The following is a 14,207-nucleotide window of genomic DNA, read 5'->3' as shown; positions in this document are numbered from 1 at the left end:
GGGGTGTCATTCAATGAGCCTCATTGAGAAGGATGTGAGGGACTTCTGACTTAAAGGGTGTGTACAGTTCTGGTTGAGGTTATGGTTTAGCTTTTAACGTTTTGCCAGATATTCAGAAATCTCTCTATGAGATGTCAAAGAGCATGTATTTCTAAGGGGTATCAAAAGTTTATTTTGATGAAAATCGGTTTTGAAATGGCTGAGATATCAAAAAAACAAGGTGAAACAGAGAGATCCTAATAAAAGGCGTGGCCTGTCGCCTTTTATTATCGTCATCACTTTTTTGGATATCTCAGCCATTTGAAAACCAATTTTCATCAAATAAACGTTGAATCCTGATACATACGCTTTCATATTTCATAAAAGGTTTCTCATTATGTCACGTAGGAATGTTCAAAACATGAATCCCCACCTCACCAGTACTGTACAGTCCCTTTAAGACGTACAAAAGGTATACAGGCAATTAAGATCCCCAACTTTGGGCAGCATCATTAGGTATAGATAGGATACAATGTAGGATGCCCAAGGGACACTTTGTGCTATGAGGATGGCTGCATGGACACAGATAAGATGCCGATCTGGAGAGGGGAAAATTCGATCATCTGTGAATTCCTCCGAGCCCGTGGTGGCCGTTAAGGCGAGTTGTGCCGAGGGGTAATTAATTGTTTTAATCTTTTAATTACAGGTGCAATTGTCAGAACGATGGTGAAATATAAATTACCAACTGGGTCCTCTGTTTGACTGATGAAAAGACATATCTGGCGAGTTAGGGCTTAGCACTACGGGACGTCCCCGTTCGGGAAGTCTCAATCTATGTTAATGGAATTAGCGATATGTCGAATAACATTGGAAACTTCTATCGGTCGACAGGAATTGTGTAACATGTGGGCTTGCAGCTAATTTGTGATTTAGAAGTCTCAATTAATGTTAACGGAATCGGCGATATGTTGAATGGCATTCGAATTTTCTATCGGTCAACAGGATGGTGTGACATGTAGGCTTGCAGATAATTTAGGCGATATGGAACGGACTTTGGCACATGGAAAGCGCCACCTCCAGTCGGTCCTTAATTGTTTCCATGTCCTGGTACATAGGTAATTTCAGCTTGCGCTGGAAGTGGTGGTTGTCGCAACCAAGCGCCTGTGGGAGGGTGTGAGAAAGAGGCGAGTTCACGTCAAACGGACCGGGATGCACGATTGTTAGACCGAGATCTGCCAAGCCGCCGCAGGGCACACGATCCGCACCAGACACAAAGACTGCATGGGGGAAGAGTGTGAGTGAGTAATCAGAAGTCAAAAATCAACCGGGAACTTCTGGGGAATGTTCAAAGAACAGGAAATGACTAAATAAGTATTGGAGGATGAAATTCAGAATTTCATCATAAAGCTAGTACATGTATATAGTAACTAAGAACATGAAATTTCTATTTTTTTGGTTGTAACGCAACTACCAAGTATTATATATAGCTTTGTTTTCCTTTCACCTGTAGGTTGCTTTAATCATAGTTAAAATCTTCGCTTGACAACGATAGAGATTTCCACAGTAACAATTTTTGGAAGATAAGGTGATGTCATCTATACCGGACTGTATTTTTTTTTTTTCTTAAACCAGAATAATCTTTCATGTTTATTATTGTTTGACTTCTAGGTCAACAAACAGGAGAAATAGTTCATAATTACAATTTTGTCAAAGTTAATATTCTGGCGACACTTCCTCTGACACATTCCCCAGCTCTGGTGTCACGCGTTGCGTTAACATAATAAATGCCTAGAGTCTTCCTTGGAGGAATTTTGGCTCCTAAATAGCCCAACTTTTGCCGCTAGACTCTAAAATTGCATACGTAATATAATAAAACCGTAAATCATCGGAGCTGCTTTTTATAATCACCCTTATTTCTAATGACACAGTTAATCTGAACATTTGATAGTTTCACATGTAGCTGTATGTACAATATCTAGTATTGTGGTACATATTGTATGTATATTCCCCCTTGAACCTGTACCAACATAAATGTGGTATTGGAAACATAATCTCACTTGAAATTGACAAATTGGATTAATTATGCTTACTGAGAAATTTCCTCTTCTGTTCCTCCTCAAGAGAATGGAAACATTCCCAGAACATTGTGATGGTTTGATGAGATGGGTGGTAGGGAATGCAGTATCTCGTGCTCTAATGGTGGCAAAGAATAAAAGAGAGTTTGGGTCATCACTCTGTTCATCGTTTTAGCCGTTGAAAATGCTAATGGGATTATTGAATATTGTTACAGTCCTGAAATATTTCACTTTCTTATGGAGGGAAAGGGCTTGTTTCTACTGACAAGTAAAAATAATGTTCTTGATTTTCTCAAAACATAGCTCCGTTTGAGGCTCGGGGACACCGTCGCATTGCTTGATCATTACAGCCATTAATATTTTGCAATTTAAACACACTGAAGTCCTCCTAATTTCCTTCTGAAATTGCCAAATTGTCCTCAATAATGAGGATTGGATAAAATAGTGACATGGATCATAACAAAGCCGTAGTGGAAGAGGGTATGTCAATAAGTTGTACAATACTTCCACAAGGAAAAAAAAATGAAGGAGAGATTATTTCGCAACTACCCTAAACGATACAGGAATCATCATTTTTAAAGCAATAAATGCTTACTTTTCCAATTATTTGCGGAGAATAAATCGTAGATTTTGGAGGAAGTCACAATGAGCCTTTGTAATTTGCGTCTAAGCTTCAAGAAACTTTAAAAAATGTCATAAGCTCATTACTTTATTCTTACTGTTTATTTGCATCACATATTATACACATGAATAATATATCATCCTTTTGATGGAAGCCGAAGTGCACTATTATCTTTTTCAAATATTTGGTTGCTCGAGTATTAAATGTCAACGAACCTGTTCTAGCGCTTTCCAGTCGAAGCGTTGCTGTCCAAGAACGAAATCTTCCAGTTCCACAGGACGAAAGATGCGGAGGATGCTCTGGCGGCAGACAAGGTAGAATCCCTTCCGAAAGGCGCACATCTGTTCAGTTGCAAGAGCACGCCGCACCTCTTGCTGGACATAACGGTTGCTGATTGAATAGTAAATAAATAAATAAATTATTCAATTAATCATTTAATTAATTAAATGAATAAATACATGGATATATAAAAAGACTGTGAAGCAATTTTGGTAGCTTTGGTGTTTGTCACTGCAACCACTGTCCGCGGGTATATCTATAAAACAAATGCAATCACCTTCAATTCCATCCCCACCAACTCCTTCCGAAAAATGGATCATACTTAACCTAATTCAATTCAGTTCAATTCAAGTAAATTTTATTTTGTCGAGAAAAACGTAACATACACTTCACATTTTGTTGTAACAAAGAGAGGACTAAATAAACTACTAGTACTCGAAGCCGAGGCTGACCAAAAGTAGAGCTACTTACATGTCCTCACTAGCCGGGATATTCTGGCCATCCTCTGTTTCGATCTCCATGTAGACGGTGTTTTCTTCGATGTATTCTTTTGTTCCATCTCTCAGCTTCGTTAACCGCATGGCCATATCACTGTCCAACTCGAGTAGTTGGTCCATTTCGTTTTCAGGCCTAAGCAATGAATATTATGTACATATCATCATAAATTGATGATAAACCTTTCCATGGTAAGGCGTTGCCTTTCTATGTGTACTCTACGCTCTAGGTATTTGACCCTTGTTGAACACCAATACTCAACTTCTGCTTGTGAGAAATAACAGAGAGAAGCATTTGTTTGCGTTTCGTTCTTTATCGTTCCTTGTGTATTTCCTCGCATGTGTTTACGAACGAAATGAACTAAAAATTTTCAGACTCAATGCTTTACAGTTATACAATGTTTCGTTCCGATAACTAAAAAAAAAGCATAAGGGCAACAAATACGAAAACAGGCACGTAAATAAACGAATCTATACACTTAAGTATGAACGTCGGCTTGGTCTTGGAGTGAAAGTTCAAATAAACAAAGTCCCCCTGAAGTATTTGGTTAGAAAGGGTAATGAGTTAAGAAGATAGTTCAGGGCTTGATTTACAATCCGGAATTCGAACATATCTGGCTCTTTTCTTTTCTTTTCTTTATTACTCACCCTCCTGAGAGGAGTTTGGTGTAGAAAAGTTGAGGGAACGGTAGAGGGACGACGGCTTTGTTGTACAGCGACAGTCCGACGAGAATGCCAAGGATCCGAATCAGCTCCAAGTCGTCACAATCCTACATGCAAAACACGAGGAGGAAATAAATGTTCCGATGTGTAATTATCGATGTTGGTGTATGCTTCCCACTGTTTCACACACCATGTGTATTAGAACTCATGAAAATTTGATTATTCCTTCTAAACTTGTTTCTCATCTAATCACTTTGGGTTAATTTTCGTCTGTGGCTGATTTTTTTTCTCTTTTTTTTCGTTTTGTTTTGTTTTGTTTTTGATTTGTTTTGTTTTTGTGTTTGCAGGGGAGTTATTTTCGATTATGAGTAATTTGCCCCCTAAACACATGACGAGGTGAAGTACATGTTCATTGTACATGCGAAAACTTACCCACATATTCATAATCTATCATAATATCATATCATATCATAATAATAAACATAATAAAGAATAGCGTGTTTGATTGCCGGACAAATGAGATACTAAGCGAGCCTTATACACTGTACCTCCTTGGTCAGACATTGCTGTTTCAGAAACAATCGTTTATTAAATGACTTTTTTTGGCAGGCTGATAGAAAAATAATAAATTACGGTGTAGGTGTACACATGCGGTTGGTGTAATCAGGTTCGGACAGATGATTCAGAAACGTGATTACAAATGTGATCTTCCGTTGGTGTCTAACTCTTCTTTTCCTTGTTTGTTGTTAGTGTTTTGTTTTTTGTTTTTGTTTTTAGGGGAAGGGGGATCCCCTAGACAATGAAAGAAGGCCCAAGTACAGTGTGTGTGACTTGTTACTCCCCGCTAAACGAAATCGAATTTACCTTAATAAGTAGTTGTGTCGTTAGAGACGCCTTGTTTGATATCTCGGCGATCGTTTCTGATTTTTCGATTAATGCACCCTTTATCACTTTCAGAATAACGAACATTTAGGTATACGGAATTTGTGGGTTTTGGAATAACGAACCTTCGGAATAACCAACCTTGTTTCATTTTTGCATTAACGAGTATTCGTTATAATTTTAAACGATCATCACTCGGTATAGGCAACGACCTTTACAATAATTATAATAGCGTAATCTTTGGAAGTGAATGTCATGCCCGTTGAAGGCGCTGCTAATACTCATTTCTATTAAGTTGCTTCCCCCCCCCCCCCCCCCCCTGGTAGAAATAATACAAAACCAAGATTCAATGTCAAACCTGTCGGAACCACACGTGGGAGACTGCAGGGTCGTTCTCGTCTAAGAGCCGGACAAGACCGTAACGCTCCGGGTCCAGTAATTCAGCAAACACGAGCGTAAAGAACTCCTATATCATAGCGAGATGCGAGAAAATTGAAATTATGATAGTAACGTTTCCTAACTCTTTCCCATGTGTTCAATCCGTATAGGTGTTACAACAATTATTGTAACAATTAGATTAACATTCTCGTCATGTGGAAGAAAAAAAAAATCATTTCGCCACCGTGTCTCGTTGTATTCAATTACAAGAAAAGTCCGAGATTTACATTCTTTTTACCATGCATGAAGATAATCTCTAATCAAGCCCAAGATTTCAGGAAGCATCAGCTTTTTGTCATGTTGGATTTATTCCGTACCGTGCTCAAGACTCCCCAGTCCGCCCCTTTTTCACCAGCAAATTCCACATAGAGAGGGCGCTGTACATCTTTCTCGGTGACCGAAGAGAGGTAGAGACGCAACTGTTCGTTGAAAATAGTTTGCCGATCTGCCGAGATGCGGAATATCTTGTCAGCTGCACTGCAGCTGCGAACACCTCCTTGCGAACTGTCTCGAAAAAAATATGTCATATTCATATTATTGTTATAGATTGGTAATCCTTCAATTTCACTGCTTAAAATACCAAGAGCATGAAAATATCACATATCATTTTCATCTTCAAGTTGCATTAATTTAGTTCATCTATTTAGCGACCAGTATCAGACAACGCAAATACGCCTCAAAGATCATAAGTTTTTTAATGTTGAGATACAATGATACAAAGATACAGAAATACTAGATTGCCATGTAAACCTTGCCTTGTCCGAGAGATACAGCGTATTTCGGCCCTTGTGAATTTCATTCGATTGGCCATTATCTGACGCCAGATGTCCAATTTTTTGATCTATTATGATGAATCATGTATCTTTACAATTTTTCAGGAAGCATTTGGAATACTTGTCTGTGGGGAGCATGGAAAACAACATCGTAACTTATATAGCAGTTTCTGATCATTCCAGTGAAGTCATATCATATCTCCTTTACGACATATGTTAGGCAAGTAACAGTTCCCTGAGGTCAATACACAGAATAAATAAACATTTGATGTCCCTTATACCACCGATACTCGAATTTCATTCATACCACAGCAAGAAAATCCGATTCCCAATGTTCATCCACTGTTCCATTCTGAATAGTCCAAGCCTTTAACAAACTCGGCAGCAATGATTTTGATATGCATTACTCTTATACTGATAATGATATAACTGTACTCAATGCAGTTTATGACCCGTTATAAAGTCATGCCGTCGCTAATACTAATCCTATCAATGATTCTACCACGTCTACGCTTGGACGAAATCGCCAGCTTTAACAAGCTGATATGCAGAATCTTAACCCCTGTCCACCCCACTTGCAGCGCCTAGTTCCGCTTGGAAAAAGAAAATAAAACAGACAGATAACTATGAATTAGAATACATTAATCATTTAGTATCATCATTATTTTCATGTCAGGGCAGGTAAACATGACTCCCAAAACTTACAAAATAAAAATAATCATACAAATAGCAAATACTACTGTCATTGTTCAAACAAGATGTCTTGTGTAATAACAATATAACATTATGATGATAATGCAAATTCAACCTGTAAAAGTAAATCAGAGCACTGTATTATCTCAGCCATTCCATTTCATTCGAAAAGATCTGTTTAGACCTACTACACCAGAATATGATTTCTTAGATGATGTAGTTTCTAATTCGCATACATCTTTTTATGATAGTTAGTTGCCGAAAATATGAACTCAACAGCTGAAGAAATACAGTATGAGTTTGATGATTTAACCCAATCCCCATTATGTAGTTACGTTACTTTGAATCAATTTAAAGAACTTCGTATTTCGTTGATACATTTGAATATAAGAATTAGGAAGTAAGAAGTTTAAGTAAGCATTTTGATGAATTACAGTTATTATTGGATATTCAAACCCAAATAACCCTTTATTTACAGTGATAGGACAAGCTGAAACGTTCCTATCTTCATGCCCCAAACGATTTTTCTCGCTTGAAGGATACAATGTTTTTGTGAATAACAGACCCTTGATCGTTCTGGCGGTGGGGTTGCCTTATATGTTTTAAGCAGTTTTGAATGTATTATTTGTGAAAAGTTGAGCAAAATGAATGATACTGTGGAGTCCCTTTTTGTTGAAATCAATGTTCCTGGTAATAAAAATATTTTGATAGGTATTATTCATAGACCTCCAATTTCTAATAACAAAGATTTTTCTTTTTATCATATCTCACCGAGTTGCTCACAGATCCTTTATTTGCTAACTCAGGCTCCTATATCGTGTTTATACTCCTCGGTGATTTTAATATTGATTTGTTAAAACATACAACGGACAACATACATGACATACCAAATGAATTCCTAGATACATTTTTATCCTTTTCTTTTTTCCCTCTAATTTCCAAACCAACTCGTGTTTCTAATCATTCGGCTACTTTGATTGATAATATTTTTTGTAATGTTTTAACTCTCCCAGATTCTTCTATAATTTTGTCTGATATGACTGATCATTTTTCTTGTTATGACGCATTTTAAGTATAATCAAATTAATGTTAATCCACTTCATCGTCAGGATAGGCGTAGAGTAACTTAAGAAAATTTGTTTTCTCTTTGTGCTTCTTTAGATAATGCTAATTGGGAATTTGTGTTTGATACATATGACATTGATTTGTCTTTGAATAATTTTTTGATGTTTTTAATAATCATTTGGATACTTGAATTCCCAAAAGAAAATACAAACGGGGGAATTATAAAACAACACCAAGACTTCCTTGGATTACAAAGTCCATTTTGCGATCTATTGATAGAAAAAAAAATTGTTTTATTCATTTAAGATGAAAACAACTGAGCAAGCACGTTTGAAATACACTTCGTATAAGAATACCCTCACAAAAATATTACGTATAGAAAAGAAAAATATTATTATAAGCAATTGCAGAGATATAGATATGATATAAAAAGCACGTGGAATATATTAAAACAAGCTATGAATATATCTACCGAAATCTTTGGTATATTGAAAATTCGATATGATTACAAGGATATTGATAATTCTCAGGATATTGCAAATATTTCAATAAATATTTTACAACTATTGGAGAAGATATTGCTCAAGAAATTCCCAATACCGATAAACATTTTACTGATTTTTTTGAATCAGTACAATACACATTCTATATATTTTACTCCTACCACTAGGTATGAGGTTATTGATTTTGTTTCTGGTTTGAAAAATAAAAAGAGTGCAGGTTATGATGATATAAGCAATTTGATTTTAAAAGGAGCAATATCTTCTATTGTGGATCCTTTGTGGTATATTTTCAATTTGGCAATGTCAAATGGTCAGTTTCCGGAACAAATGAAAATAGCCAAAGTTATTCCTATGTTTAAGAATGGACATAACTTAGATATTAGTAATTATAGACCTATTTCTTTATTATCTTGTTTATTAAAAATATTAGAGAAAATTATATATAACAGAACAATGAATTTTCTGAAGACGCATTGTGTTTTAACAAACTCCCAGTTTGGTTTTCGAGAAAAGCATAGCACCTCTCATGCATTTTTGAATTTCATTGATAAAGTAGCACATGCTTTAGATAATCACTCTCATTTGATCGGTATCTTCCTGGACTTCTCCAAGGCCTTCGACACTATTAATCATAACATATTGCTTAATAAGTTGTCCCATTATGGTATACGTGGGAAGGCCTTGGAGTGGTTCAGGAGTTATATAAATGATCGTAAGCAATAAGTTTCAATAAACGATTATAACTCTGACATGAGAGAATTAATTTGTGGCGTGCCACAAGGTAGTATATTGGGGCCGTTGTTGTTTATTGTTCATATTAATGATTTATGTGTTCGTCTTTGATATTACCTTATTTAGATTATGGAATTTTGGCATGGGAAAACACGCATCAGACATTATTAGATAGGGTTTCATTGTTACAAAAGAAGGCACTTCGAATCATTTGTAATGCCGCTCCTTGCTCTCTTACAGCTTCTTTGTTTTTTGAAAATAAGATTTTGAAAATTAAAGATTTGTTTTCATTTCATTTAGGACAATTTAAGTATAGTTATAATGACAACTCTCTTCCGCTTATATTTGATTTTATGTGTCCTCGTAACCTGACATACCATAGTTACCCAACAAGACAGTCTAATGAATTTCATATGCCCCTACTTATAGAACTGTGTTAGCTCAACAGACATTGCATACAGGCCCCAGATTCTGGAACTCCTTTGGTCCAGACATTAAAAAAAAAAGCTCCTTCTTTGTTTTTAAAAAGAAGATTGAAATCATTCCTCCTTAAGTCTTATAATGTAACAGAAAGAAACTAATTTTGTTTGTTAATCTTTTATAGTAAGTAGGTTTTGTAAGCACCAGGATGCCATTGATTTTTCATAGGCATGTTAGGTCGCGTCTTTCGCGGCATTCCACATCAGTGACATCCCCTGCTTTTTCTTATTGCAAACTTGTATATTATTACACGTGCCTTCACAGAAAAGATTGTGTTCTGCTATAAGCAATCCCATACAATTGTATATATCACCTTCTCGTCGCTTTCAACGCTCTACACTTCTAATAATTATGGCTTGTAGTCAATAGTCGTACGAGAGCTGCATGCAAATCATGCAATGCTTAAGCTGTAGCCCTTCTGCGTTATTCATTGCATCACTGTTCTGTTGGACATTGTACAGGCAATGAAGAAATGTATTGCTGTATATTCTAAAGGTAATGAAAAAACTCATTTTGTTAGCAACTAATGTTCATGTATATCCATTTATATGTATGGTACCATTAATGTACGTTTATGTATCTGCATGAGCAATGATATAATGCAGGAACCAATAAAATAAAATGAAATCAAATCAAAAGTCTCTGTAGGTTTGATCTTGAATGTATTGATTGATCTAGGCTTTTTGTTTTTAGTTGTCTCGTCTCTTTACTTGTATTTCTGTTTCCTCCCCTTTCCCCCTTTCCACTTCTTTTTTCATCACGCACACTTGTAGTTAAGTTTTCACCTATTTTTTTTTCTCCTTTGAGGTGCCCACATTGTACAAGCATAGTCTTTTGACTGGGTACCTCCACTTTTTTTCGCAGAATGTATAAATATGTTTGTATGAAAAATGCCTAATTTTGTATTGACTATTGACAAATGTTATTCTTTGCTATCTATGTATCATTCCTTCAAACGCATGTCGAATTCATACTTTTTGTACATTCTGTTGAAAGGAGTGAAAATAAAACCTTTGAATTGAATTGAATTGAATATTATTGAATTGAAAAAGTAAACTGTATTCAACTGTTCAATATCGTACTTTATTTTCTTAAAACAAAAACGGATGCTAAAATGAAAAATGGTTATTAACGCCTATCATCACGATCATTATAGCACTAACCTTCTGTCTCAGTGTGTCATGGGCGGTCAGGATTCGAATCTTCGTCTTCAGATTCAAGAGAAATGGGTATTCTTTCAGCCATATCGTCTCCTGAAACAAAATAATAGCGTAGACGGCGTTTGATTTCATTTCTGTCAGCAAAAATGACATTATTTACCTATCTATTAAAAAGAATCTATTGTAGATTATATTCATTACCTCTGCCAAAGCCTGATGGTTTGTTTGCAAAATAACTCAAAAAAATTATCAAGAACAGGTTTAGCTCAAATTTTCAGGGAAAATCAAAATGATACAGGGAATAGATGGTTAGATTCCGGTAGAGAGGTGGATCACCGTGTAGATCTTGTAACTTTCGATAAGCACCTCTCCATCAACCCTATAAAGCCCAAGGGGGATCTTTGTGCTCCTACTAGATTTTCCTTTACCACTCCTTCGCCCTTAATCCGATTTCAGTCAAATTTAGTGACTTTTCCTAAAATCTTATTGCAAACATTTTGATACATAATTTATCTATATTTGATGTTGTTGGTTGCCATGGCAACCACAAACTGACAACCATGTAAGTCAGATTTTGCATCTTTTTTTTCTGTTCCCACTTCATTTAACAGCATAACAGTGTGTAAAATGGGTGTTTCTTGGCTGAAATTTGCTGAAGGAGCCTTTGAAGTAATTATGTAATTGGAAAATTTTTCTTATTATTTCTTTCGTTTTTATGTGACAAACGCATAAAACAATAGATATGATAGAGATAAATGAAAACAATAATATCTTCTAAAGATTGCCCTTCTATTTTGTGTCATTTTGATTCCCTCACCCAAGTTGTCTCGAATATCATTAGTTTATCATATTATCAATTTGCAATTTTAAAGTTCCACTAATATGCAAATATGAAATGTCATAACTATACATGTACCAATCCCAAAAATTTCATTTCAGATCTCATAATGTATTTCTTTATGTTGATATGAATAGCGCCCCCACGTGGTGACCTTGAGAAATTTCAATCATAGCAAATAATAAGATTCCACTTGCTTATCATTTGTGACAAAAAAAAAAATGATTGATCCATATTAGACATCTATAATGGGAATTAAGACATTAATCAGAAAAATCATGTTTTCAGCATATTTCCTATGTATTTCCTTATATTTTGGTAAACAGCGCCCTCTATGGGTGACCTTCAGAAATGTCAAATGTACGTCATGTAGAGTATGAGTTACTCTACCCATGTGCCAAATATGACGATGATACATCAAAATGTGACCCTTCATCACAAAACGACAACAAGGTCGCAAGACATTAAATTTTAGTTAAAGGGAATACTGAAGATATTATATTATATATGAAGTCAAAGAGTGGGACACATAGAACAATTTGTCGTTTACATCGTTTAAAATGGCCTTTTTGAAGTGGAGTTACAATATAGAGGATACTGAAGATTTACACCTGTAACCCCCCTGAAATCTAGGTCACAGCGTAAATTTCGAGGCTTTGCCGATGACGTCATGGGGTGAAGGGAATCGCGCAAGGTCTCGAGCGTCGCAGGCCCCCGCGCGCATAATGCATGCATTGTATTATACAGGTTGTTGTAGATAGTATTTGCATATAAAGTTTTGAAAGTTTGTTTTTCGATAATGACATCGTACGTTAAGGCCAGTGATGATCAGAATGATTTCTTGGTGGAATTTGAATGTGGAAGCGATGACTAACTGAGTGATACAGTATACACTAGTGATGATAGCGATGATGAAACTAGTGATGATGATCCTGGTGAAGTTGGGGAGATAGATGTTGATGACGAGCGGCACGGCTTGGCGCATGAGGAAGACGCTGCGGGCGAGCTAGTGGGGAAGGCCCAGGGCGGTCCGGTTGAAGCGGACGGACTTAGTGGAGATTGGCAGTACGAGCCCTTGCCACACGGCAGGCCAGGGAACAATGTTGGTGACGCAGGACCGATGCCAGATAGACTTTAAAATTTAGATTGGTAAGAGTTGTTTTTATTCTGAACTGAAAATGAACCGAGCTTAGTGCTGACTTGAACTCGTACTTCACAGCAGCAGTAGGCCTAACGGAACACAGCCCAGTCGCTGTAAAATTAGCGCAGCGTCTGTTCGGGCTACGTATTATCTTAAACATCACACTCACTCCGTACTCCCGTTCACAGCTCAACAGCATTCTATCTAGCTAGGTACCCTCACAAATTCACTGCGCGATCCATTCATTACTTCACCGAGTCCATTAAAGTTTAATCACTATCGATGAAAATCGCAGTGCTCTGTATCGTTTATTTTATCACCAGATAGGCCGGCCGGCCTAGTGAAGATTTCGACTTTAGCCGATGCCCGCGCCTTGCGTAGTATCTAGTATTAGCGATCCACATACGCCGAATGTTTCGCGAGGTTTTTTTAATTTTCGCCAATTTCGCGAACCTGGAGCTTTTTGCGAATTTAAAAACACGAGAAAATAATATATACGGAAAGAGAGTTAATATTATTAACCCTCTTTCCGTATATATTTCCCCCTTCCGTAGTGTACTCCCCAACCACGAATTTAAGCACTTGCGAAATTATTGGCAAGTCCCGATTCGCGAAAAAAAAAGACTCGCTAAAATGGCGTACACAGCTGTAGTACCACTAAGGAACTGCTGATATAGTACATTGTACGTACCAAAGAGGTACGAAGCCCAGGCTTCTCCGCTCTTTGATACACGGAGGCTACTGCACTGAGACATACGCGGCCGGTGATGGGCGCATGCATGTGACTGATCGACTACTAAGCACCACTACAGGCACTAGGCCTGACAACTTCTGTATTCATGGCCTAAATAACACGTATAAACAGACTCTATTTAAACGAGGAAATGTGTGGTTTCACAGGAGACTTGAAGCAGAAAACAATTTCATTTAATTTTCTTGTGACATTCTGATAAAAAAATGTCATGGGATTTCGGGGTACGAGCCTCATCATCTCGCTCTCATCGAGAACATACATAGGTAAGCTCAGGCTGTTGTGTGATACTTCCGGGTTTGCCCTTCACCCCATGACGTCATGGACACGCCCCCAAAATAACCACGGATCTTCCGATTGAACAAGATTCAGGATACAATTTTTCTAAGCAGCCGTTCTCCAAAACGCAATTTTCTAAATGGATGAATTAAAGGCCGCTGTGATTAACATGCTCTAAGCTTGAAATGGGGGAATAATCCAACAAAATATGCTTTTCCTTTAGTATTCTGCTTTAAGAGCATGTTCTGATAGACCAGATTTTAAGCTTTCAAATATGACCGTGCACCACAAAACAAACATAAAGTCGCACCCCTTGATTTGAAGTGAGGACTCAAAAAAGGTGAAAATGTTCAACCAAGT

General features: G+C 36.8%; 1 protein-coding gene across 1 annotated transcript in view; it reads right to left on the bottom strand.

Annotated features, from left to right (window-relative positions):
* Nucleotides 1–1,011: 1,011 nt before the first annotated feature.
* The window catches only part of LOC139723816 (E3 ISG15--protein ligase HERC5-like), a 31,806-nt gene continuing 18,610 nt past the window's right edge, over nucleotides 1,012–14,207 (bottom strand). Inside the window, exons 10-16 of the mRNA XM_071635023.1 lie at nucleotides 10,842–10,931; nucleotides 5,353–5,460; nucleotides 4,098–4,219; nucleotides 3,427–3,585; nucleotides 2,892–3,066; nucleotides 2,070–2,172; nucleotides 1,012–1,256 (exon numbers count right to left, since the gene is read on the bottom strand). Coding sequence (XP_071491124.1) covers nucleotides 1,012–1,256; nucleotides 2,070–2,172; nucleotides 2,892–3,066; nucleotides 3,427–3,585; nucleotides 4,098–4,219; nucleotides 5,353–5,460; nucleotides 10,842–10,931 — 1,002 coding nt within the window. The remainder of the gene's footprint in view (nucleotides 1,257–2,069; nucleotides 2,173–2,891; nucleotides 3,067–3,426; nucleotides 3,586–4,097; nucleotides 4,220–5,352; nucleotides 5,461–10,841; nucleotides 10,932–14,207) is intronic.

This window comes from Diadema antillarum, unplaced genomic scaffold (genome assembly GCF_040938485.1).
Source record: "Diadema antillarum isolate AM-2024a unplaced genomic scaffold, OU_Dant_1.0 scf00000201, whole genome shotgun sequence".
NCBI classification, from domain to species: domain Eukaryota; kingdom Metazoa; phylum Echinodermata; class Echinoidea; order Diadematoida; family Diadematidae; genus Diadema; species Diadema antillarum.
The sequence above is the reverse complement of the archived record's forward strand: the minus strand, read 5'-3'. Positions and strand labels throughout refer to the sequence as shown.